We start from the raw sequence: 24,666 nt of genomic DNA, 5'->3' as shown, positions 1-24,666 counted from the left end.
AGAGAGGACTGTAAAGCATTGTGAAGTCAGTGGTGGGATTCAATTTTTTTTACTACCGGTTCTGTGGGCGTGGTTTAGTAGGCGTGGCATGGGGAGGATACTGTAAAATCTCCAGTCAGAGGTGGTATTTGCAGATTCTCCGAACTACTCAAAATTTCTGCTATCGGTTCTCCAGAACTGGTCAGAACCTGCTGAATGCCACCTCTGTGTGAAGTGGTATAGAAGTCTAAATGCTTTTGCTATCTACCTAAACAAAACAAAAAACAAGGATAGGCTACAGGAATGTGGTCCCTGTCCTCCTCTTCTCCCAAATGTTTAAATATTGGGGGTATTTAGTCTAAATAAAATGTTGTACACATAATGTCTTTTTTATATATGCAATTTTCTATATTCTAGGCTAGGGTTACAACTTTCATTATGTTTCTAATTCTGAATACTGGAGGGTTTATTTTGGATGTCAGAGAATCTTATTTGGAAATAAACAGAGCATATAAAACAAACATGGGACTCAAAAAAGCTATACAAAAAGCAAAAGAAAGTGAATCATTTTAAGAGAAAAGCAATAACCAAGATGCAAATATTAACTCTGATAAAAACAGAGTGCATTTGGTCATGTTTAATTTACATGACATGATTATCATTTCTCTATTAATTTAGATCACATTACTTTCCCCCAAAGTGAATCACTCAGATTTCCCAGTTCTGAATTTAATATTTGTATTTGGCTTGTGTCTAATCAATAAGAGAGAGAGAGAGATGCTGTGGAAGAGTTGTAGGGCTAAGATAAGTGTCATATTTTAAAATACAGCCATCTGTAAAGTTAAGAAATGCCTAGTTACACTAATTAGATACCATTCACTAATGGTGTGTTTATGGCTTGGATTCTAACTCAGACAGAGGAATTAAAAAGTCAGGAGAAGTGTACACTGCCTACTACAAGGCAAGCACCAAATAAATGTCAAATGTTTATAGGGCACTATAATAGATAGGTGTGAATGGTTATCATTCCTGCGTGGGAAGGTGATAAGACGATGTGGAGCAAACATTTGACATCACTGTATCAACCTGCTCTATTTGCATGTACAATAACACAAAGCACAGTAGTTATGCAGTACACAAGCTGTTGATTTTAAAAAAACAACCTGAAGGGCATGTCCCAGTGTCCTTAAAGTTAGTGACCTATAATTCTTTTATCAGAACTGACTCTCAGGCTGACTCTGTAAACCACTTAGAGAGGGCTGTAAAGCACTGTGAAGTGGCATATAAGTCTAAGTTCTATTGCTATTGCTAACTCCAGGAAGAGTGCAGAGAAGAACAACAAAGATGATCAGGGGACTGGAGGCTAAAACATATAAACCACAGTTGCTGGAACTGGGTATGTCTAGTTTGATGAAAAGAAGGACTAGGGGAGACCTAGCAGTGTTTCAATATCTCAGGGGCTGCCACAAAGAAGGGGGAGTCAAGCTATTCTCCAAAGCACCTGAGGGCAGGACAAGAAGCAATGGGTGGAAACTAATCAAGGAGAGGAGCAACTTAAAACTAAGGAGAAATTTCCTGACAGTTAGAACAATTAATCAGTGGAACAACTTGCCTCCAGAAGTTGTGAACGCTCCAATGCTGGAATTTTTTTTAAAAAAATGTTGGATAACCATTTGTCTGAAGTGGTGTAGTTTCCTGCCTAGGCAGGGGGTTGGATTATAAGACCTCCAAGGTCCCTTCCAACTCTGTTATTCTATTCCATTCCATTCCATTCTAACCCTCCATTAACAATGACTATTGGGCCTGGAATTGCTAAGTGACATGGTTCTAAAGTATGACATCACGTGACTGTACCACTTGGCAATGGCAATTCTGGCAGTCCCCCAGTTAAGCAAGCATTGTACAGGTCATTAAGGAAAGACTTCTTGTCACTGCAACTTCCAGCTGAGAAGCTGGCAGGGAACATGGGAAATTGCCCTCATGTGTCCATGGCATGTGGTGACAGCCAGAAGTCTGAGGACCAGTCACGAATCCCCTTTGTTCAGCCTCATTAGATATTTGAACAGTCACTGTTTTTTTTCTATTTTCAGGTAAGTCTTTGACTTACATCCATCCATGTAAGTCAAAGACTTACCTGTATAAAGAAAAATAGGGTGCCCTTCTCCATTGGCCAAATGAATTAAAGGGGGGAGTGAGATTCTGGAGGGCTTTTTTTGGGACAATCTCAGTTTTTCCAACATCCTCCTTCGATCTTTGTGGGTCATGAGCTCTGTGCTGTTTCTTAGAATAAATGTTAATTCATCATTTATACCAGCCTTGTGCATATTATTTTTTATTCACAGTTTCAACTTCTTTCCCAGGGAAGGGAAATCTTCTGTATTTGCACTGGCCATGCCATGAAATCCTTTCTTGAGTTTATTCCTGTTTTGTCAGCTCTGAATGGTGCCAGTTGATGGCTTGTTTTCTGCAGCTCTCTTATCTTTTTTTCCCCCTCTGCTTCTTTTTTCTCATCAGTTATTAATAAAAGAATAAATATACTGTAGAGCAGGGGTGTCCAACCTTGGCAACTTTAAGACTTGTGGACTTCAACTCCCAGAATTCCTGATCTAACATGACTGGCTGAAGAATTCTGGGAGTTGAAGTCCACAAGTCTTAAAGTTGCCAAGGTTGGACACCCCTGCTGTAGAGCATAGTAGGTTTGTAACAAAAATGTAAGAGGACATAGAGAACAAAGAATGAATATTTGTGTGTGTGTGTGTGTACAAACATGTACAGAATACTGGTAGAGTTTTGTTTTCTTCCCCTGTATGATTACTCACTCTGCCTACTGACTCTCCCCAATCTGATAAAGCCCAGGAGAGGAGCTCCCTCATGAGGTCTTAGTTTGAGATTCTTTGGAAATCGTTTTGATAGATCTAATATAATACTGTGTTGTTTGATCATAGATATTGTTTTAATTGGGAGCAACCCAGAATTCAATATTAGATGGGCACCAATATAAATGTTTTAATTAATTGAATTAGTATGGGAAGCCAGAGTGGCTGCAGAGTTTTGGAAGGAAGACTGCACCATGAAAAAAAGCAAGATCTCTTCTATACTTCATTTGGGTCCTTTCATCATTCAATAACAGCAAGAGCATTACCTTGGATATTTTCTTCTTTGAAAGGCATTTCCAAAGCAAATGTCTGTCGTTAAACCGAATGAATGAATGAATGAATGAAAATACATGTGTGTGTGTGTGCGTGTGCGTCTGTGTGCGCATGCACGTATGTGTGTGTACAACTTAACAGCAGAAAGTTTGGGCTCAATTGTGGCTGTAAGTCAAGGTCTACCCATATTAACAAACAATGCTAACCCAAGAATAAATATGAGGAGTGCAAATTTATCTTCCTGGCTGAAAAATACATAGGGATGTTGACTGCAGTGTTAACAAAATTAGCAGCACACACACACAGGTAGCATACACATTGGCACTTTATCTTAAAATTCCAAAATTGGGAGATGCGCAACTTGCCTGGTTTATACCCCTCCTCTCCTTGCAGCATTTTGATACAAATTTAAGCACATTTCTTGTAGATGGAGAAGCCTTGCAGCCAGGAAGACGATGCAAACAATGAAAGGAAATTATGAAAAGGGTAACAGAGGGAACACCTCCTCACCCCTTTCCTAAGAGGCCTGTAGGGGGCGTGCATAAGCGCACCAATGTGCCTACCGTCCCTGTCCTATTGTTTCTTTTATTTATTTTTATTTTTCTTATATGTATCCATGTATTCATAACTATCTTTTTACTTATACCTATTATCTTGTAAGCAATTGACAAAAATAAATAAATAAATAAATAAATAAAATCTTGATGAGTTTTAATGATCAGGAAATTGTGCTATTAGCACTTACGATCAATACTAGAAACCACTATTCACAGAACTTATTGAGTTAAACGTATTTAACTAGCTTCAATAAGTGTAAGTAAGAAGAAATTCAAATAATCTTTACTTGTAGTCAGATGCGCTAATCTTAACTGAGTTCTACCTGACATTAATTATCTGAAGTTTCTCTTAAGTAGGAAGGGACAAATCCAGTGTTACTAAAAATATATTAGAATAACAGTGTGAAAGCAGAAGGAAAAATAATTTAAGGATAGAAAGCAAGAGGAAAAAAATATGGCTTGGTTTTTTTTATAAAACAAAAGATAACTACCAGTGAATATAGTGATATAAATAGCACAGCAATGTAATGTAAAGTAAAATGAGGTAAAATGAGAAGCATCTTTTCTTCTGTAAACAAAAGCAGCAAGAAATATAATATTTCCACATCTGCTACTTGTGAGAAAGACTATCATAGATCTGAATAAAAAGTGGAAGCTGCATTATACCTTCAACAAACATACAGTATGTGTTCTTAAATCCATTGGTTTTCCCAGTTGTAACATACGATCATGAAACTGGACTGTCACAAGACTGAACAAAAAGAATTGATGCCTTTAAATTGAGGAGATGGAGAATATTGTTGAGAATAATATGGGCCATAACAAAAAAAATTCCATTAAATACTAAACGGAAAAAAAATATCACTGGAATCACTAACAGTGAACACAAAGCTTAAAGCTTGCCTCTTTTTAAATGTTATATATGGTTTTTATATTTTTAAAATATTTTATTATATACCACCTAGACTCCCTTTTTGAGAGAGATGGCAATTTTTAAAAATTAATCATACATTCAAAACATTTATTTATTAATGTGAAGCCTATTGATGCCTGAAAGATCAAAGGCAGTCTAAAAAGGAGTAGGCAGAAGGCATTTTGTGTACTACCACTGATGACACTTAAAAGAAACTGCTGTTTTGATGAAATGATATCTACTGGCCTTAATTAGTGATCAGAAGTAACTGAATAATTGAACAATTATTAATCAATACCAATTGACATTATTGTATCACATGCAAAAAAAATTCTCATTACCTTATTTACACATTGTTATTGGAAGCGCTAAGAATCTATGCCCTTTGACCTACAACCCTGGTCTCATTAACTCAGATATTGCAGGGAAGGGTATGAAATCACAGAGTTGTCTCATCATGTAAAGCAGAAGTAGGGAACTATGATCCCTTTATGACTTGTGGACTTCAACTCCCAGAATTCCTGAGCCATTGGCTCAGAAATTCTGGGAGTTAAAGTCCACAGGTCCTAAAAGGGCACAGTTTCCCACCCCTCATGTAGAACATAATTATTTTCTCAAAATTGTTACAAATAGAAAACCATTTGTAGAAAATGTGTTAGTAGGAGAAAATTCTATTTTGTTTTCCTTTACCAAGAATTCTCCATTCGAGTTTTTAAAAATCCTATTTTACCTTTTCCCATTGAAAATAATGTCAATTCTTATGGGGTGAAATTAATTCTCACCATCATTCTTGATTTATAGATGGATTTGGTAAAAAAAAATCTAGTTTGAGCTGTTTCTTCATTCTTTCCCAATGAAGTAATTGGTTCTTCCCCAAAGAAGAGACATTCCAAATACAAAGGGTTCAATTTCAATTCCAATCCAATAGATTTTTAACAGTGGTTTCATGAAAAATGTCTTATACTTTGCTGCTTACAATATTAAGATTCAAGCCTGAAGTGACTTGAGCCCAAGATTTGTTTGTTCATTTGTTTAATTTCTATAGCCATCTCAACCCAATTGACTATGGGCAGGAAACAGATCTAGAATCCTAGATATTTTAATTAATGATTTGGGACAGGAAAGTATAAGCCACTGTTTGAAGGACAGGATTTCCTCACAATGTGGTAAATTCTGTATTATCCTAGTGGAAGCTTACTTGATTGTTGTCTCTCTTTTTTTGTGTGAATCTTGAGTTAGCAACTAAACTGAATTAGTACAATTTTCTTAAACAATTTGCTTCTGAAGAAGGCAGTGGAAGGAAGATAAATATATTTGTAATGTGTTGGCTACTCTGAAAGATCAGTTTACTTGACTTGTGGAGGATAAAATCTGGGATGCAACTACTGTTATTACATAACACCATGAGGCAACATTTGTCAAATAACATCATATTTAAGTTTATCAGAATCTATAGTACAACACAGATTTAAGTAACATCATGACATAGTGAGCCATAGAAATTGTAATGGCAAGTCATCGTTGTGTTGACGCACAGGTTCAGTCACTTGAATTATAGTGCCTAGCCCTAAAAGATCTTTTCTGCCCCGTCAAGCTTTTTCAAGGAATCACTATTCAGAACTTTATTACTTAACTTATTCGGTATTGTTTGAAGTTGGCATTAACTCACTTTTAAAAGTTTGGCATGTTGGTTTAATTTGTGCTATATTTTTGCACCTTTGGGTTACATGTTGTTTTTAACAGAAGTAGCTTTTAACTTTGTAAAAGTAAATGAAACCAGATGATCTGTTATTAATAAATATATTTCATCTTCCAGGAAATCAGAAAGCTAACAGACAAAGTGCTTCAATCTGGAACACATGGGAAGGACGGATGTCAAATTTCAAATCTGGAGTACTTGTGGTAATCTTGGAATGGAGAAATTTTAACCCCGACTCCCAGAAGGCCACCAAAGATGAATCATACTAACTTTACTCCAGAAGCCAACATGGCTACAAAATCTAAAACTGTCACTGAAAATTTGCTAATTACCTTGTCTCTCTCCATAATTACAACCCTGACTATGCTACTGAATTCTTCTGTTATTTCAGCAATCTGCACAACAAAGAAGCTCCACCAGCCAGCCAACTATCTTATATGCTCACTGGCTCTTACAGATCTGCTTGTTGCTATTCTAGTGATGCCCTTGAGCATTGCCTATATAGTGATGGACAGGTGGACCTTGGGATTCTTCCTCTGTGAGGTCTGGCTGAGCATAGACATGACCTGCTGCACATGCTCCATACTCCACCTTTGTGTCATTGCCTTGGATAGATACTGGGCAATTACAGATGCTATTGAATATGCCAGGAAAAGGACTGCCAAGAGAGCTGGTATTATGATCTGCACAGTATGGGCAATATCGATTTTCATCTCAATGCCTCCATTGTTTTGGCGAAACCACCGTAACAGCAGCAATTCCAGCGACTGCCAAATCCAACACAGTCATATCATTTATACCATATATTCCACCTTTGGAGCGTTTTATATCCCTTTGACCCTCATTCTGATTGTCTACTACAGAATCTATCACGCAGCAAAGAGTCTGTATCAAAAACGTGGGTCAAGCAGGCATCTCAGCAGCAGGAGCACCGACAGCCAGAACTCTTTTGCCAGTTGTAAACTCACGCAGACATTTTGCATTTCAGACTTATCCATGTCCGATCCTACCGCGGAATTTGATAGAATCCAGTTTTCAGTGAGGGGCCCTCCTTTTGACAATGATCCCGATTTGGTCGGAGACCGCCAACAGATTTCCAGTGTAAGGGAGAGAAAGGCTGCACGCATCCTTGGCCTCATTTTAGGTGCATTCATTTTGTCTTGGTTGCCATTTTTTATTAAGGAGCTCATTGTGGGCCTTGGGATAAGCACTGTGTCAGCAGAAGTTGCTCATTTTTTGACATGGCTTGGCTATGTGAATTCTCTTATCAATCCTCTGCTGTATACTAGTTTTAATGAAGATTTTAAATTTGCCTTTAAAAAACTCATTAAATGTTGGGAACACCCTTAAAACAACCCTGCATAATGTTGTTGTTTGACATTATTGGTCTTAACTATGTGGAAAGGTTCAACTCCATCTAGAAATCTTGTTTTCTTTTATAGGAAGAAAGGTTGGATTATATATATATATCTTTCAGCTTAACTTTTCTCTTGTCACCTGTAAATTTGTCAAACTGTTTCTACCTCCTTGTATCATGAGTATGTGAGTTTCTCTTCTATGAGTTTCAAATATACTTTATTACGGGCACTTTTGCTTTCTCCTTTTTTCCTTTGAAGCCGGGACACGGACAATAAAGAGCCACGGTAGCTTTAGGCCATTGAATTGTGGACATTCACCTGTGCCAATGATGGCCTGTTCATTTGCTTCCCCCATTGATTTATGAGACCTACCTTGAATTTCAGTAGGATAGCCATTATTCAGAATGGGAAGTTAATGCCTTCTTCACCTCTCCTCCTTAGGTCTATGGCTTTATAGTTACTTTGGGCCAGACTGGGTAAAATTCCTCTTCACTGCTTCTCCTTGTAAATATAAAACAGCAAACTACTGTATTCCATTCATGAATCCACATGCACACACTAAAAGCTGGGTAGAAAAGTGAAAGAAGAGCATCCATTGAGCCCAAGGAGCATCTTCACCTATAAATGAAGCTGCATCTTCAGAAGATCAGGCCTCGTCTTTTTTTTATAACATTCTAGATCAGGGGTGTCCAACCGTGGCAACTTTAAGACTTGTGGACTTCAACTCCCAGAATTCCTGGGAGTTGAAGTCCACAAGTCTTAAAGTTGCCACGGTTGGACACCCCTGATCTAGATAGTCCTTGACTTATGATAGTAAAGGCGTTCTGGAGCTATGCCTCTATCAGAGCTGGAGGGCGCCACATTAGAGGAGGTTATAAATAAACATGCAATGTAGTAAATCTAAATATATAAATACTGTTAGAGGTTTTTTGTTTTTGTTTTTTTTGAGGAATTGCAAAATGCTTTCAAAAGTGATGACAATTATAAGAACTTAAAGCCATTATAATTGACCTTTAGAACAAGCACTCATAGATCCTTGTAGAATGAAGGAGTTGGTGCACAGTATTAAAAGGCTACATATTATTCTCATTCATTATGAGATATGTTCCCGCAGGTTCAGAAATTGTGCTAATTGTTCTTTACAGCTGCTTTCACATCTGTGCTGAAAGCTTCGGCAACTGCTATGTAAACTGTAATATTCAGTAACAACATAATCTTTGATCTCTCTCTCTGGCATCACTACTCCTTCGAAATTGCTAATTAGCATCAGTCTTAAGGCTGTACATGATTAAAATGAAGACCATGTTTATTCTTTGCTAGATGGTTTGAGATTACCCAATTAAAACTGAGAACAACACTTTATTTAAAAGTGATTATAATAATGGGTGAAATTACTTCTTCCTTTCTGACCATTTCAATCAATAAAAGCCACTGATAGTAAGCAACATTTTCAAGAGCTATTCAGGTATGATTTTGAAGAGCTTATTCTATTAAAAATGTGCCCGTACAGATTTTGAGTATCCAGAGGAAACAACATAATATTTAGTTTCCAAAGAATTGACTCAGGTGAAATAATTTCACTGATATCCAGAATATGTAAGCTCATTTTAGAAAACTGGATTGTGTGTACTTTGGGGCACATGATATTGAGAGCACCCCAATGTGGTTAAACCTAATTTTAAGGTAGAGAGTTTAAAAAAAAATCTCCACAGGAAGTACCCCTGGATTTAAGGCAAAATAAACAAAACGTGCTAACTAGTATGACATCCACATGGTATTCCTCTGTCATGTCCCACATTAATATATTTCAGTTGTGATGATTTGTGTAGAAGTGTTAAATGGAATTAATGCAATCTTTGGATGGGTATGTTGCAATGTATGAGTTCCAGTGGTGGTATTCAAATAAAGTTGCCACCGGTTCAATGGGCGTGGCTTGGTGGCCGCACTTTGGGTGCATGCACACTTTGCGTGCACGCGCGTGCCAAACATGCACTTTGTGCAGGTGCAGAGGCATTCTAACTTGCCTCCAGCAAGCCTGCATGATGCTGGTCGCTGCAGCAGCTGCTGCGCGGCGCTATTCTGCACCACGCAAAGCAGCTGCGCTTTGAATTCTGGCCATAAAAGGGGGTATGGGAGCACGGGAGCCCAGGCGGGCGGATGGGACAAACACAGAGCAGCGAAGAGAACCGGTTTGGTCTCCATTGCTCATCGCCGCTACCGACTCTCCAGAACCGGGCAGAACCGGTTGAATATCACCACTGATGAGTTCTATTCAATGTGTTTGTGGCCTGATTTTTCTTTCTGCAGAAGAGGATGAGCATGAAGTATTCTTCCCTTTTTGACTTTAACCACGCAAGTGAAGATGTGACTGTATGTGCATTTGCTCGCCGGCCATTTCCATGACCCCGTTGCAAACCCTTCATGTCTCACTAGCGGACTGCAGCCCACAGGTTGGGGGCCCCTGCTATAAATGACTAAAAAATAATTAGAATAGAATAGAATTCTTTATATAATTCTTTATTGGCCAAGTGTGATTGGACATATAAGGAATTTGTCATATTACATGCATATGGGACTGCCGTCACCCAAATACCTATTGCATGCTTGCATCCCAGTGCCTGATGCTCCTACCAGATGAGCATTTCAATGACATCATATACATTGTGTCATACACTCACCCCTTGACCCTGTTTGCAAATACACATGATTACAATACTCTTCCGTGCCAGAAATGTAGAGGCAATTTTTCTGAAGGTTATGGGATTAGTAGCTCAAAACATAATAAAAGCTTGAGATTGGAGAAGGTTAAAATAACATAGGTAAGGCAAAATGCATACAGTTTCATTACATTTGCTTCTGATAATTTAAGTACAGACTTTTTAGGGTCAGAGGCCCACTGATATTGATGCACTGCATAGCATTTAAGAAGAAGTTTTCCTTCTGGGATGTTTTGTCATTTTCCCAAGAAAGCCTGTCATTGATATCCCTGCAAGTCTGACATAAATGTATAATAAACAGAGGATTAGCCTGATTTCCTCTCTTCACTTAGCTTTTATTCTTTTATTTTCTCTCTCTCTCTCTCTTTCTTCTCTTCCTCTTTCCCTCCCCACCCCCTTGTTGATTTATTGCTCAGCTTTTATTTATTCGTTCATATATAAGTGCAAATTCTGTTACAAGTTCCTCCACTAGATGGTGATGTAAAACCATCAATCTGACAGCAATATTGATTCACCAGAAATTAATATGGTATTGGCTGACTGAATCCCATTCATTGTCAGGAATGTATAGGGAATTCAGGAAAAGATAAAAAACAGAACAGTGTAATGAACACTTTTAAAATGATGCCAGAAACAAAACATTTAGTGATTGATGATGGCATTTAAGAACTATAATTATTTATGTACAATTCTCTCTCTCTCTCTCTCTCTCTCACACACACACACACACACACACACAATCTAGAGGAAATATCAGGCCTCCCAGAGTGATACTGAAGCTACAGCTGATGCAGTCAGACATTAAGGTTAATGATAAACTAGTTTTATTGCAAACCCTAGAAAAAACCTTCATGAAGACATCCAACTACAGGAAGCCATATACCGTATATGTATAGCAAAAGCACGGTTCAGGTCTTAATGCCTCTTGTCTCACGTTCTTTGTCTCGCTCTCCTGCCTGCCTGATGTAACAAAAGAAGACAGAGAAGATGCCATGGACGCCTGTGCCTTGTTACTGTAATGGACCAGTCTGGGTTCAAGGTCATCCACGTTCCATCTGTGGTAGGCTTTCTTCCCATCTTTAAGAAGAGAGGAAAGTATGTCACTTGGAAAGCGCCCACCCTTCCATTCCCCTCTGTCCTAGGAAATAAAAAAGACTGCTTTTTCCATCAGACAAACCAGGAGTAAACCCAGAGAGATAGAGGATGCAGGTGGATGTGTCCCACAACAGGCTGCTGGAGTTCAGCAAATTGCTAATTCCTCCCAGTGTCCTCTTCCATGTGGACATTTGCATGGAGCAGGCATCTTCAAACTTGACAGTTTTAAGACAGGTGGACTTCAACTCCCAGAATTCCTCCTCCAGTCATGTTAGATCAGGAATTCTGGGAGTTGAAGTCCACAAGTCTTAAACTTGCCAAGTTTGAAGACCCTTGGCGTAGAGGAAGGCTTGTTTTGTTTTCCAATGGAAAGCACTTTTCAGGCCTTTAGCCTGCCACAGTGGCAAGTTGGTACTGAGGTGGAAGTTCCATTGTGAGGAAAGGTTTTCAATAAAAGATAAGCAGCCATCGTAGAACTGAGATGAGGGGAAAGTGTGGGGGGAAAAACCGTAAGCCCTCTGCTTGTCCTATCTAACCTCCACTACAATGACAGACAAGGGTGCCTGTGATATGTTATATTTATTGTTTATTTGCTTTATTTATATCCCACCTTTATTATTTTTATGAACAATTCAGGGTGGCAAACATATCTAATGCTCATTCTTCCTATTTTCCTTACAACAACAGCCCTGTGAGGTGAGGTAGCCTGTGACTAGCCTAAAGTCATGCAGCCAGCTTTCATGCCCACAGTGGGACTAGATTTCACAGTCTCCTGGTAAGGCTAAAAACTCTGATGCAACAAGGTCCAAATTTCCTCTAGAACCTTATTTTTATATCCATTCCTAACTAAATAAAATAAAGTTTGTATTTTGTAAAATTGTCTGCAACCCGCACTTTTCAGAATAACCAAAAACACCATTACCCAAGATTAAGGGCCTAGATGGGGTGGGACCCAGGGGTGGGATTCAAATTTTTTAACAACCGGATCTGTGGACGTGGCTTAGTTGGTGGGCATGGTTTGGTGATCATGTGACTAGCTGGCATGGCCAACTCAACATCACTCACATAGAGGCACGCATTTCCTCACCTGGCCTCTCATGACTGTGGGGATGCTGCAACAGTTGTAAATGTGAAAAACGGTCATAAGTCACTTTTTTCAGTGACATTGTAACTTTGAATGGTCACTCTACACAAGAAAGTACCAGCAAAGGAGGAAAAAAAACTCCAGAGAAGTTCCAGAGACAGGAAGTCTAGTCCTGCCAAGAATGTAATAATGGAGAGGCAGTTTCTGTAAGCAACACCAGAATGTTTCCTTCCTGCCTTACTTACAGGATTAGGCCAGTAATTTTTTCTAACAACCGGTTCTCCGAACTGCTTAGAATATTAACAACTGGTTCTAGCGAATAGGTGCGAACTGGTAGAATCCCACCCCTGGTGGGACCCAATATATATACAATAATGGCATACTTATTGTTTAATCTGGATGAAAAATTATATTTTAAAAAAATGAATAAAAGTCTACTTCACCGCCTCCCAATTCAGTCAAATTCAGTGGTACCCACAGAATAAAGAGACTGAATGAAATAAGATTCTGATGGCCTTCATAAGGGCTTTAAAATGTGGCTTTTCTCTCAAGCATTAGATCAGGAAGCTATGTGACCTAATAGGTCGCAGGTATCAAACTGGGGGCCTGGGGGCCAGATGTTTCATGCGCAGGTCATGCTCCCCCCGGCTCTGCAAAGGCAAAATAACATTGTGATACATCACGATATGTCACGTGATGTGATCGAGTTTGGAATAAGTGAACAATATGTGTTAACCCTGTTACGTTTCTGTTTTTGTTGAGATTCTACTGTTAATTTTAGCAAGAAGAAAATAATGGGAACACAAATTAGGGTGGATGTATGACCAAGACCAGCATCACTTTCTTCTGCCTGTCATCATCATCATCATCTTTTATATGTATATGTTATATTTTTCATCCCAGTTAAAGTAATAATGTGAACCAATATTACAGGTGTCCTGTACTCCAAACTGTCCACCATTTTGGATTGAAAAGCAGAAAGATGCTTCCAATTCCAATTCCAAAAAGCTGGGACTTTTAAAAACAAATCTAGCTTTTTAGACTGTCATGAACCTGATGAGCAGGCTCCATTATGGTCGTAACTCGAGGAATACCTGTAGATAGATAAATCTGAATAAACTAGATCTATGGAAATATCTAGGAAAGGAAGATGGACTCACACAGAACTCTTGAAGAGCGAGACCCATCCTTTCAGAAATAGTCAATAAAAACTAGGGTGTTATAGCATCTTATATAAATATGATAATACTGTAGGATCCAATCTGGGTCAGTAATCAGGACCAGAGGTTTCGTCTTCTGAGCTTTCGGACTTGTGCTGGAGCCCATCTTCAAGGAACTTCTCTCTAGCCTCTAGATCAGAGGTCTCCAAACTTGGCAGCTTTAAGACTTACGGATTTCAACTCCCAGAATTCCTCAGGCAGCTAGAGAGAGTTGAAGTCCACAAGTCTTAAAGTTGCCAAGTTTGGAGAGCCCTGCTCTAGACCGAGATTCGATCCTTCAACATTATCCTGGGAAACGTATATTTGCTTTCATTCAGGTGATAATACTCTGCAGATGTCATCATAGCCTGAGATGTTGACACCTTAGAAGTCTCTGGTACTCTCCACAAAAGATCAATCTCAGAGACAGTGCCTTTAATAACCCAATATTGTAACACATAGAAATATGATATGGATATTTGCTGCTTGTGGTGATGGTGGTGAAATCTGATTCTCCAATCCATTCAGATCTTCTATAGCAGTGATCCCCAACCTTTTTACGCCGCGCCCGGTACCGGCATCAGCTGGGCACCGCTGCCCGGTACGGCATCAGCTGGGCGCCGCCACCTTTTTGATGAAAAGTGCTTCCGGTGACCTCACCGGAAGCACTTTTTTCATCAAAAAGATGGTGGCGCCAGTTCTTCGGTGAGCTTTTCCGGGTAGAAATGGCTTTCTACCTGGAAAAGCTCACGAAGCGCTAGCGCCGCCATCTTTTTGATGAAAACGTGCTTCCAGTGAGCTTTCTACCCGGAAAAGCTCACCAGAAGCCACTTTTTCATCAAAAAGATGGCGGCGCCAACAAGCCAGCGCCCGGTAGGACTTGTTCCGCGGACCAATACCGGTCCGCGGACCGGTGGTTGGGGACCCCTGTTCTATAGAATGTAATTGCTTTATTGTGGAATGGAGATTTTATAGTAGCATTTGTGTGTGTGTTTATGTATTGATTCAGTATACTGCTATGTAGACTCCTTGCATGCCAGCCAGCTCAATACAATGACAATATTTTTTAAAAAGGATATCCAGTCCAACACTAAGAGAAATTAATTCTAAAACCAACTTGAAAAGAATTGATGCAAGTTTCCTTTTAATTAAATTCAAGTTTCCTTGCATCAGAGAACATTTTCCATGTCTAGCACCACTAAAACTGTGTCATTGAAGTCTTACAGAGGGGGGAAAAAGAATAAATGCATGAAACATAGAAATTAATTTTGGGATGAAAAATTATATCCACTGACTCTATTTGTGTCTTTTCTCTTGGAAAACCATAATCCTATATCAATGTATACCTGACATACAAAATAAACAAGGCTTTGGTTATCATGCATAACTCTATATTTGATTCCCAGAAGAAAGGTATATTTTTCTGTTTATCCAAATGTGTGGCAAAACACATAGAGAACGAACAGCAGGGTATTCATAACATGCTGATCAGAAGGATCATTCATATCACAAAACCTAAGAATATACATGATTTCACTACAAATCTAAGGAAAACAAAAATATATGATATGATAAAACTTCATTCTGAGCTATCTGTTGTCCAGCTGCAGAGGAATATGTTGTCCAGTTGTAGAGGAATTAAGATTTATGATAGTAACAGGTGCTGCAATGACAGTCAGTGTGATTCTCAATCTTCCTAGTTCCATCATTTGGAATGAAAACCTGGGGAAGCAAACTTTAAAATCAGATTTAAATGCATTTTAATAGCCACAATGAGGTTAAGTACTATTTTCTCACTTAAAGTTAAACCTTCTCTCATCAGCCTTTATGTAGACTGGCCACCCTTGGAATAATTGCCTGTCCTGGGGATAGATGACCTACAGCCCTAAGTGCTGTTCAACCCCAATACCTAGCACATCTTTTTAATACTCACCATCTTAACAGGATTGCTGGAAACTGTAGTAGCAAAAAGTTTCTTCGGTCTCCTACCTATGCTAATATTATAGTTATTATACTATACATGACCTATTTATTCTATATAATAATTGAGATCCCGGTGGTCTAGAGGTGAAGACACTCGCCTCCCACTCGGAAGGTTCAGAGTTCAATCCTAGGCAGTGGCAGATGTTTCTTTATCAGAGTTCAAAAAGAAAATATCTGCCATGAACACTGCATGTAGTCATCAACAGGGGCATCCAGCCAATAAACGCTCAGACTCGGATTAAAGAGTCTTAAAAAGAAAAAAAAAACCTCTATATATAATCATTAGTTTGTACAGTTACATAATGCATTGCAGTTAAAAGTAGAAGACCTTTCCTCAAAGCAGAAAGAGGTACAGTAGATGGAATCCTAAAGTCAGGAGGAAGAAGAATTACAGAATTACCATGACATCTAAAGAAACATTTGGCTTCCATCTCTTGAACAATATATATTTACCTCCTCAGCCAATTAAAGCCCATGTATGTAATCACAATAATTATAAAATTATTCTCAGGGTAGAAGTCACCAGGGTAGAAGTCACCAGTCCAGAGGTGGTATTCAGCAGGTTCTGACCAGTTCTAGAGAACCGGTAACAGAAATTTTGAGTAGCTCGGAGAACCAGTAGCAGAAGTTTTGAGTAGTTCAGAGAACTGGCAAATACGACCTCTGACTGGCCCTGCCCCCATCTATTCTCTGCCTGTCCCAGCTGATCGGCTCTGTCTTTTTTTGTTGCCCTGCACAGGAGAACGGAGCTGGAAAGCAGGTTAGTGGGGTGGGGAGGGAATGGGGATTTCATAGTACCCTTCCTCTGGAATGGGGTGGGAATGGAGATTTTACAGTATCCTTCTCCTGCTGTGCCTACCAAGCCATGCCCACTAAGCCACACCATGCCCATCAAGCCACGCCCACAGAACTGGTAGTAAAAAAAATTGAATCCCACCACTGCGCCAGTCTGGTATGAAATGGCTGTCTTGTGCAACCAGGACTGGGAAGCAAGGGAGAGGTACTGAGCTGACACAGAACTTGAATCAATAGACAGGAATATAACACTCATCTTGAGCAGTTAATTTCTGGATGCTGTTTTTTTGCTGTTTTGTATAACTTGGTCAAATTTTGGCTGGAAGGGAAAAGGATGGTATACATGCTGCTCCTTCATAGGAAATGGGGAATAATGGAATAGAATAGAATTCTTTACTGGCCAAGTGTGATTGGACAAACAAGGAATTTGTCTTGGTGCAAATGCTCTCAGTGTACATAAAAGAAAAGATACATTCGTCAAGAGTCAAGAATCATAAGGTACAACACTTAATAATAGTCATAGAGTACAATAAGCAATAGTAATAAGGATTGGCAATGAGAGGTCTGCCCTTTCAGAAAGCATCAGGGCCCAGGTTTTCATTTAACTCTCTCCTCATTTTAGTTGACTTCTAATTTAGAGTATTACTTTCTTTGAGGTTTGTATTTGTAGTTGACTTTTTGCACATTGCCCAGAATCATTTTATTTGACTGAGGCAGCCATATAAATATTACGAATCAATCGATAGTCCTCCTGTTCATTCTATTAAGGGAAATTCTGGATAAATGTTCCCAAGTCATATCTCTGATAACAGACATTAAACATAATGTTCAGAATAATTCCTTCCAATGAAATATTTATAGCTGATATTTTGGCAGAATTCTTGTTTTTCCCTACATGAAAACACAAACTCAGAACTAATATCCAAACACAGATTGAAAACAAAGCATGTTCATTTGTCATCTGCTTACGATCCCCTCCTGTTGCACTCTTTAACCTCTTCGTTACAGTTCCTGGTTGTATACTAGGCGGAAAAGGAAGAGTAAACAAAATTGTAACCCACCATACATTGTCTAGGGATAGTCCCTTTACCTCTCTGAAGGCTCTTGCCACACAGCATTTCGCTTCTGAAGTGATGTTCTTTGGCACGGGCATGGACTTCTTGGACCTCATGGGAGTTGGATAAGCTCTTGAGAAACAACATCCTGCACATTGGTACACAGGCCTGCCGCTGAACAATCTGGTCATGCGAGTGTTCAAGATTAGTTTACACTCAGTACAATCTAACAAACACACAAAAAGAACACAGAAGAAAGGTGAAATCCTGCTCTAGATTCCATTTGGGTCTCCACCACATGCTAACATGAAACGTTAAACTGCATCGTAATCAGCTCAAACTGTGTCGTGGGACAGAGACGTTCAGCTTTTTAGACATGGGCAGTCTATTTCCAAACAGAGAAACCATTCTAAGCTTAGTGTCCTTAGGGAAATCTACAGATTAATGCGTAATAAAATAAGCAGAAAAGTTTGAATGAAATGTGTCACATCAGGAATAAACTGGTGAGCATAAGTTTTCATTCCTCCCAAGCTGCATTACTATTGGGAAAGCTGCTTCATAGGAACCAGTTTTCCTTCTTTAGTAAAATGGTAAATATATTTTTATATAATTTAATGAAGCCAGTGTGTGTTCCCTAACCAGGGTTATAAATCGATATTTAATTTGCACTAGAACATGTCCACGCACCTATGTGTTTACATAGACTAATCTTTTCCATTTATAGAAGTTCATGAATTTCATTATAGATTTCCTGAACACTCTTATTAATCTAAGAATGTTTATTTTCTGCTTTCAAACTTTAACTTTTTATCAGTCCTGTAATACTGGAACATTAACTTACTTGGCCATCTGGCTGCTAATTTTAGTTCTGATTCATTTAAGAACATGTTACAAAATATTGGTTATAGTAGAGGCTATGATAAGAAGTTAATCTGATTGATAGGTTATACATTTTTTTATAAATGCATTAGTCATTAGTTGGATTAAGTTCAATGCTTTAAATATCTTAAAATGGATACCGCCTGGACCTGTGATTTGTTCATTTTTAGTTTGTTGGTCGGAAGGTCTACAATCTAGATCTTACCTTGTATCCTTGAAGAACCCTGTTCTGTACATTTATTTCCTGGACATAAATGTAAGTTTAATTGTAAGTTTCTGACCTACAATGTCCATGGAAAAGAGTGATGCAGAAAATTTGTTGAGCTTTTTCATGGTGTTATTATCTATCTTTTGGTCAAACACCTTTATAGTACTGTGTGATAAAGGGATATAAAGTCTAATGATCTCTCTACATGATTTTGAAGTATGTTTTACAAAATTAATGGTCTCAATGTTTTCCATATCCATCAAACTTTGATGAGTCTTTACTAGGCATTAACTTCTCATTAAATAATGTAGTTGGGTGAACTACAAAAAGGCTCACCATTGGAAAGCTCTGTGCTTTATACTCATTCACTGAATCTACAACGTGGAAGCTTTAAAAAGTATTCTGATGAACCACTGCCTATTTTTTTTAGTGTATAAATCAAAGAACATCAATTTTTCAACCTCTTTGTTTGCATAACAGTCCCTGAAAAGTATGCCAACTTCTGCAAAATTGTTGGTAATTATGGTACAGAGATGAAAGTGTTTTATTTAATTAGCTATATATTCCACATGTTTATTTATCCAACATTTTTAAATTGAACTTATTTATTGGGAATCTACTTTGATTAAACCTTCTGAAGTTTAGACCTACCCAGACAAGGGAGTCAGTGTGTCAGTTAGAACTTGTGAAGTGTTTGTGTTAATAGTTGTGGGCTCTTTTTAAATCTCACTTGCTGGTTACATATTCTTGTTATGCTATGTTTTTAATTGTTATTAGCTGTCCAGAGTCACTATGGTGAGATGGTGGCCAAATACATTGAATAATATAAAAAAAATTAAATAAATACAGACATACACTCTTTCTTCAATATAATCAAACAACCTAACAGTTTAGAAAGCGTAAAACAATAATTACATTATTAAACAACAAGAATCAGCACTATCAATAATCTCCATATGTTTTTATTTCATATTTTAAAAGCATCTCACCCTGTGCCATAAACTCTTCCTCTGGCAATGACTGAAAAATATTCAGAGATATAGCTAACATGGCACAAATGACAACAGCATACTTTCCATAGCAGTCCATGATGTTCCTATAAAAAAAGAGAAAAACAGTGGACTTTCTGCCTCCGTACAATCTTTCATTAATTTCTGTTGATTAAATTGATATACATGCACTGCAGATACAAATCCAATTAATTAAGACGTAGGTTGATTTAAACCCAGGTAGCCACCAGATCTCAGCTGCAAAAATCTAGAATTATCTCCAAATGGTTGCAAAAGGACATATGAAACACTTTCTTTGCTCTATGGTGTGTCTGTTTGTAGTCCAGATCTGATTGCCTAAAGCTTACAACTTTAGGCAATCACAACTTTTAATCTGATTTCTGCATTTGAATTCTGAATTGGGCATAACTGTGAGCATTATTTAAAAAAAACAGTACTGTACTCCTTCAAGAGACATTCATATAGTAGCTGTAATCTCCACATACTTATCAAGGAAACCGAATTGAAGAGCCTTATGTCTAAACCTAGGATGCCACTGTTAGAAATCTTCTCATTCAAGATGAAACATTGGTTAGCCTGAATTGAACCAATCAAACTCTCTTTAAATGTCACCATAACCAAGGGTGCACAATCAACCAAAATAACCTATATTTTAAGTAGATAGAGAAATGGGTAGTAATTGGGTTAGTTTGGTTTCTGAGATTAGAAGAGCAGGGTTCATCTGATCAGAAATGGACAAGCAAGTAATCTGGCATTTTCAGACAGAATGTTGGCGGCATTAGACTGTATGCAGGCTGTGCTGGGATGCCAGATTGCTGAGTGAGGCATCTGGAGATGGACCAGATGAACAGGTCAGAGGAAGATATACTAGTCACTTTGGGGGATTTACGTGGATTGCTCCCTGTTGTGCTGTGGTTCAATGTCAGTTGGCCAGATGCTGCTTGCTGTATCTCCATGTTTGCTGCATTTCCAGCTTCTTCTGTCAGCATCCACTACTCTGCAGACTGTTGTTAACCTGAGCCAAGCAAGACCTGGACTTTTTGCAATGCTGGTGATAAGAAAACATTTGTTTTGTCATTTGCATTTCTTTTTGATTTTTAGAACTTCAGCCAGTTTCTTTTGTATCTACATATTATTACAACCCTCATATCTGTTTGATTCTTTGTAAGCTTCAATTGAGCGAAGGTACAAAAAAAGCTTGTTAAATCCTTGTAGAAATGTGTATGAAGAGATAAAGAATTGAAGAGAAATCTTATGGCAAAATTTGAATGAACTAAAGATGAAGACTGTTAGAAGTGAAAGGAAAGAATATAAAGTTGGTTTATTTGATTAAACTTACAATAAGACTATTGCAAAGTTGTGGCAATCACTTACGAACTTTTTGCTGATATTAGGATTGAAAAGTTGATGTCTTGTGAATTTTCTTAAAAATAAGGAATGAGATATGAGATTATATCTGCTTGTAATCTTATGGGGAGTAAATAATTACTAAATTTGTTTATAATCATTACGGTGAATATTGGAAGTCACTTCTTTATATATATATTTTCTTTATCATATTTTTTACACTTTACTCTTTCTTGTTATCCTGTTTCTTTAAATTTAGTTTTTGTTTTACTAATAAAAACAAGATTTTTATTACTGTAATAAAAATCCTTAATAAAATTATATATCAGTAACTGACCAATATAAAATAGCAAAATGGAAGTGCTTCTGCAATGACAAATTATTGCTTCTTCTAAAATGAAAGCAAAAAAACCCCTGTAATTGGTAGAGATATTGAGTGAGCTTTATACATTTATTTCTTATTTCTTGATTTGTATTGTGAATATTTAATGTTGCTCTCTTGGATATGGTAAGTCCCCAGTTAAAGTGTCATCCGAGGGCTCTAAATTACTTCTTGATTTTGCTCCTCAACTTGAAAAGCCCTTAACTTGCAATTGCAATTAAGCCATGATCAGAGTAGCACCTACTTGACCCACCTATGTTTGTCACACTTTATTTATTTATTTTATTTATTTATTTATTTGATTTGCCAATTGTTTACAAGATAATAAGTATAAGTGTATACATAGTTGTGAATACATGAAATGGGTACATATAAGAAAAATAAAAGAATAAGAGAAACAATAGGACAGGGACGGTAGGCACGATGGTGCGCTTATGCACGCCCCCTACTTCATGCATTAAGTAGCCATATGAAATACAATCTGTACCTAAATTAGGAAAAGATGCAGAAGTTATTGGCTACTAGTTGAATCTGCAAATCTTTCCTGGACACTTCTACTTGGAAACTACTTTTGGACTTTTGCTTATGAGGGCGGGGGGCGGGGGGGAATGAAAATTTGATTTTGGATTTTGCTGATTTAGATAGGTTTGTTGTTACAGAAATGGCTAGTGCATATTATTATATAAAAGTAAAAAGTTGAGGTTTTATGTTACTACCTTATTCTTCTGCACCAGATGGAGTCAGAAGTCAATTCTTTTTCTTTTTCCCCTTTCCCCTACATTTTGTTCTCTTACCCCTTTCCTCCCTTATTTTCCCATTATCTTCATTTTTCTTTGTATTTTTGTATTTTACATTTTGATAAACTAATGAAAATATTTAAACTGCAGATCTTTCCTGGTGTCAGATTGATTCCACCTTATCTAGAGTTCTTTCAGATTACTAGCATTTAGATATTTTCTAATTATCTTCGGTTCTATACATCTAGAAATGCAGAAATATAATGGACCAATTGTTATTAATCCTTTTTTATTCACTTTTAAGAGGAGAATGAATAGAAAACCATCCAATCCAAACCTCGCTCATGAGTTATCCCAGAATAACAAAAATCTGCTCAGTCCCAATTCATATAAAAAAAAGAAATAACACAAACAGCTTTTGAACCCCACCTTGTCTGGTGGTTTCAGAATCTATATTTGTGTTCATTTGGCTTCTGGTTTACAAATAAAATCTATGCAGTTGCTATGACAGGAAAGTATGTGAAATAATGTGAGTAACAAACATTGAAATCCTACAAATGTTTCCTGGCTGCAACATATAAATTTGAAACCATAAATTTCTTATTGGGCATCCTGCTGTAAAAGTATGATAAAAGGAATATATATTCAATTTTACGTGTATAAACTGCAGCCAGAATTATTTTTGTACAACAATGGAAAAATGATGAGATCCCGACAGATAAGAGTGTAATTAAAAAAAATTAGAACATGCAGAAATGGATATATTAACGCTTACAATTAAGGAAAAAGAAGAAACTGAATATTTCTTGATATGGGACTTATTTTACCAATGGTTAGATAATAAAAACAGAATTTAGAAATATGGGGATATAAATGCAGGACAAATGTTAAAAGGAGACTTTAAGTTAAACATTATTGTTATTATAGTATTAATATTATTGTGATGAATATCATTGTAAACATTTTGATTATGATAGCTTAAAAATAATTGTACCCAGACAACACACTATTTGATTGAAATTGATTTTTACATGTTGTATAAATAAAATAAATAAAACATGTGGGGGGGGGAAGAAACTTAATGGAAGTCAAGGGGGAAACTTTGTGGGCATCAGGGCATTTTGGCAATGTATCTATGACATACTAATTTAGTAAGAAATAACAGCAATTTTTCAACGTTAACCATATGAGATGTTACAAACATTTGCTCATTTGATATTCTAAATAAATCAATAATACATATATTTATAAAAATAATAAAGGCAGGATAAAATAAATAAATTAGAGATAGATACTGTACAGGGTTAACAAATAATATTACCTTTCTTTTTTCACAAGAGTCCTGTTGTTTAAGGGTATGAAAGAGAGTTTTGGATGCTTAGCTGCAGCTTGTCTGACAAAGCTAGGAAAGGATAAACCCTGTGCTTTTCTTTTATACCTGCAAAATAATCCATCTTCCACCCACACTTAAGCCAATGGATCAACTGTAATTTCACTCAATGGCTCAATATTGCTTGATGCAATTACTATTCTGCCATATACTGATGGTATCTCTTTCTTTACCCTTAAACTGATTGCTTTTTCAATTGTCATATTAAAGAAATGTCAGATGGTAATCGCATGGATCAATGCCATTTGCTTGTAGGACAAGAGCTGCTTTAGTCCAAAATTAGGAGGAGTCTGGTAGTCCCTTTTCAAACTAACAAATGTTATTAAAAGTCACAAACAATTTATCAGATTAAATTGCTCATGACATCTATCTTTTAAAAACAAATTTGTTACAGTAGTATGAAAAAATTCTGATTCCTCTTGATATTTACCATGTAGATTACTCTGTCATTGTTAACTACACTTCATTGCCATGTTTTTAAAAAACTGCTGTCATAAAACAAAAATAAACACTGTTTTGCTGAAAAAAATTTCCAACAGCTTTTAAAATGTCCTGATTTTCCTTTTAACCCCATGAATCTTTTTTCCTGTCAAGAGAAACCAGTAAAGATTAGTAAGAAAGATACATTAATTTGGACATTACTTTACACAATACTGCTTCCATCTATATTTGTTTACTCTGCAAAAAAGGTTTTCTATCTGCAGTTTTTCAGAGTCTTTATTGGATTGATTCATGATGATTTCAAACACACAGCCAACCCCACAACATACAGATAATGCTACAAATTCCATAAATTTCAGAACAAAATTACACTTCTAATCTTTTAATCACAGGAGACATTTAGATGTCTTCTTTTCTCTCTATGCAATATGAATTCCCTTTTGCTTGGATTTTGAGTAAGAGATAATTTTGTTACTGTCTTATTTCTGAACATTTCCACAGAAACTGAATATGCACGTTAATTGTTTAGCTTCTCCAATAACCTAATTCATAGTCAAGATATTCAATAAACTTAATGGTTTTCATTCTGCTTCTGCCTTTCAGCATGTTTAGCTGAGGAAATTTAATCATTATTGTTCATAGTAAGCAGTTTTGATTGTAGAAGTAACTGTAATGAACTGTACCAACTG

At 37.2% G+C, this 24,666-nt stretch overlaps 2 protein-coding genes across 3 annotated transcripts; one reads left to right on the top strand and one right to left on the bottom strand.

Annotated features, from left to right (window-relative positions):
• The first annotated feature begins 6,433 nt into the window (after nt 1-6,433).
• Nucleotides 6,434-7,703, top strand: HTR1E (5-hydroxytryptamine receptor 1E). Its single transcript, XM_026693270.2, has one exon. It carries the CDS (start codon nt 6,553-6,555, stop codon nt 7,645-7,647), a length of 1,095 nt encoding a protein of 364 aa, XP_026549055.2. The 5' UTR covers nt 6,434-6,552; the 3' UTR covers nt 7,648-7,703.
• Nucleotides 7,704-14,886: 7,183 nt separating this feature from the next.
• Nucleotides 14,887-23,534, bottom strand: CGA (glycoprotein hormones, alpha polypeptide). Of its 2 annotated transcripts, XM_087952850.1 has the most exons (5): nt 23,468-23,534; nt 21,059-21,103; nt 19,660-19,766; nt 17,619-17,809; nt 14,887-15,472 (listed from the first exon to the last, which is right to left on the bottom strand). In XM_087952850.1, exons 3-5 carry the CDS (start codon nt 19,757-19,759, stop codon nt 15,389-15,391), a joined length of 375 nt encoding a protein of 124 aa, XP_087808976.1. In that variant the 5' UTR covers nt 19,760-19,766; nt 21,059-21,103; nt 23,468-23,534; the 3' UTR covers nt 14,887-15,388. The 2 variants fall into 2 exon arrangements, with proteins under 2 accessions (XP_087808976.1, XP_026522291.2); XM_026666506.2 differs by lacking the exon at nt 21,059-21,103 and having other exon boundaries at nt 23,468-23,532.
• Between the last annotated feature and the right edge of the window lie 1,132 nt (nt 23,535-24,666).

This window comes from Notechis scutatus, chromosome 1 (genome assembly GCF_049901735.1).
Source record: "Notechis scutatus isolate UNSWTSFEM ecotype Mainland chromosome 1, rNotScu1.2, whole genome shotgun sequence".
NCBI lineage: Eukaryota > Metazoa > Chordata > Lepidosauria > Squamata > Elapidae > Notechis > Notechis scutatus.
This window is presented reverse-complemented; position numbering and strand designations above follow the sequence as displayed.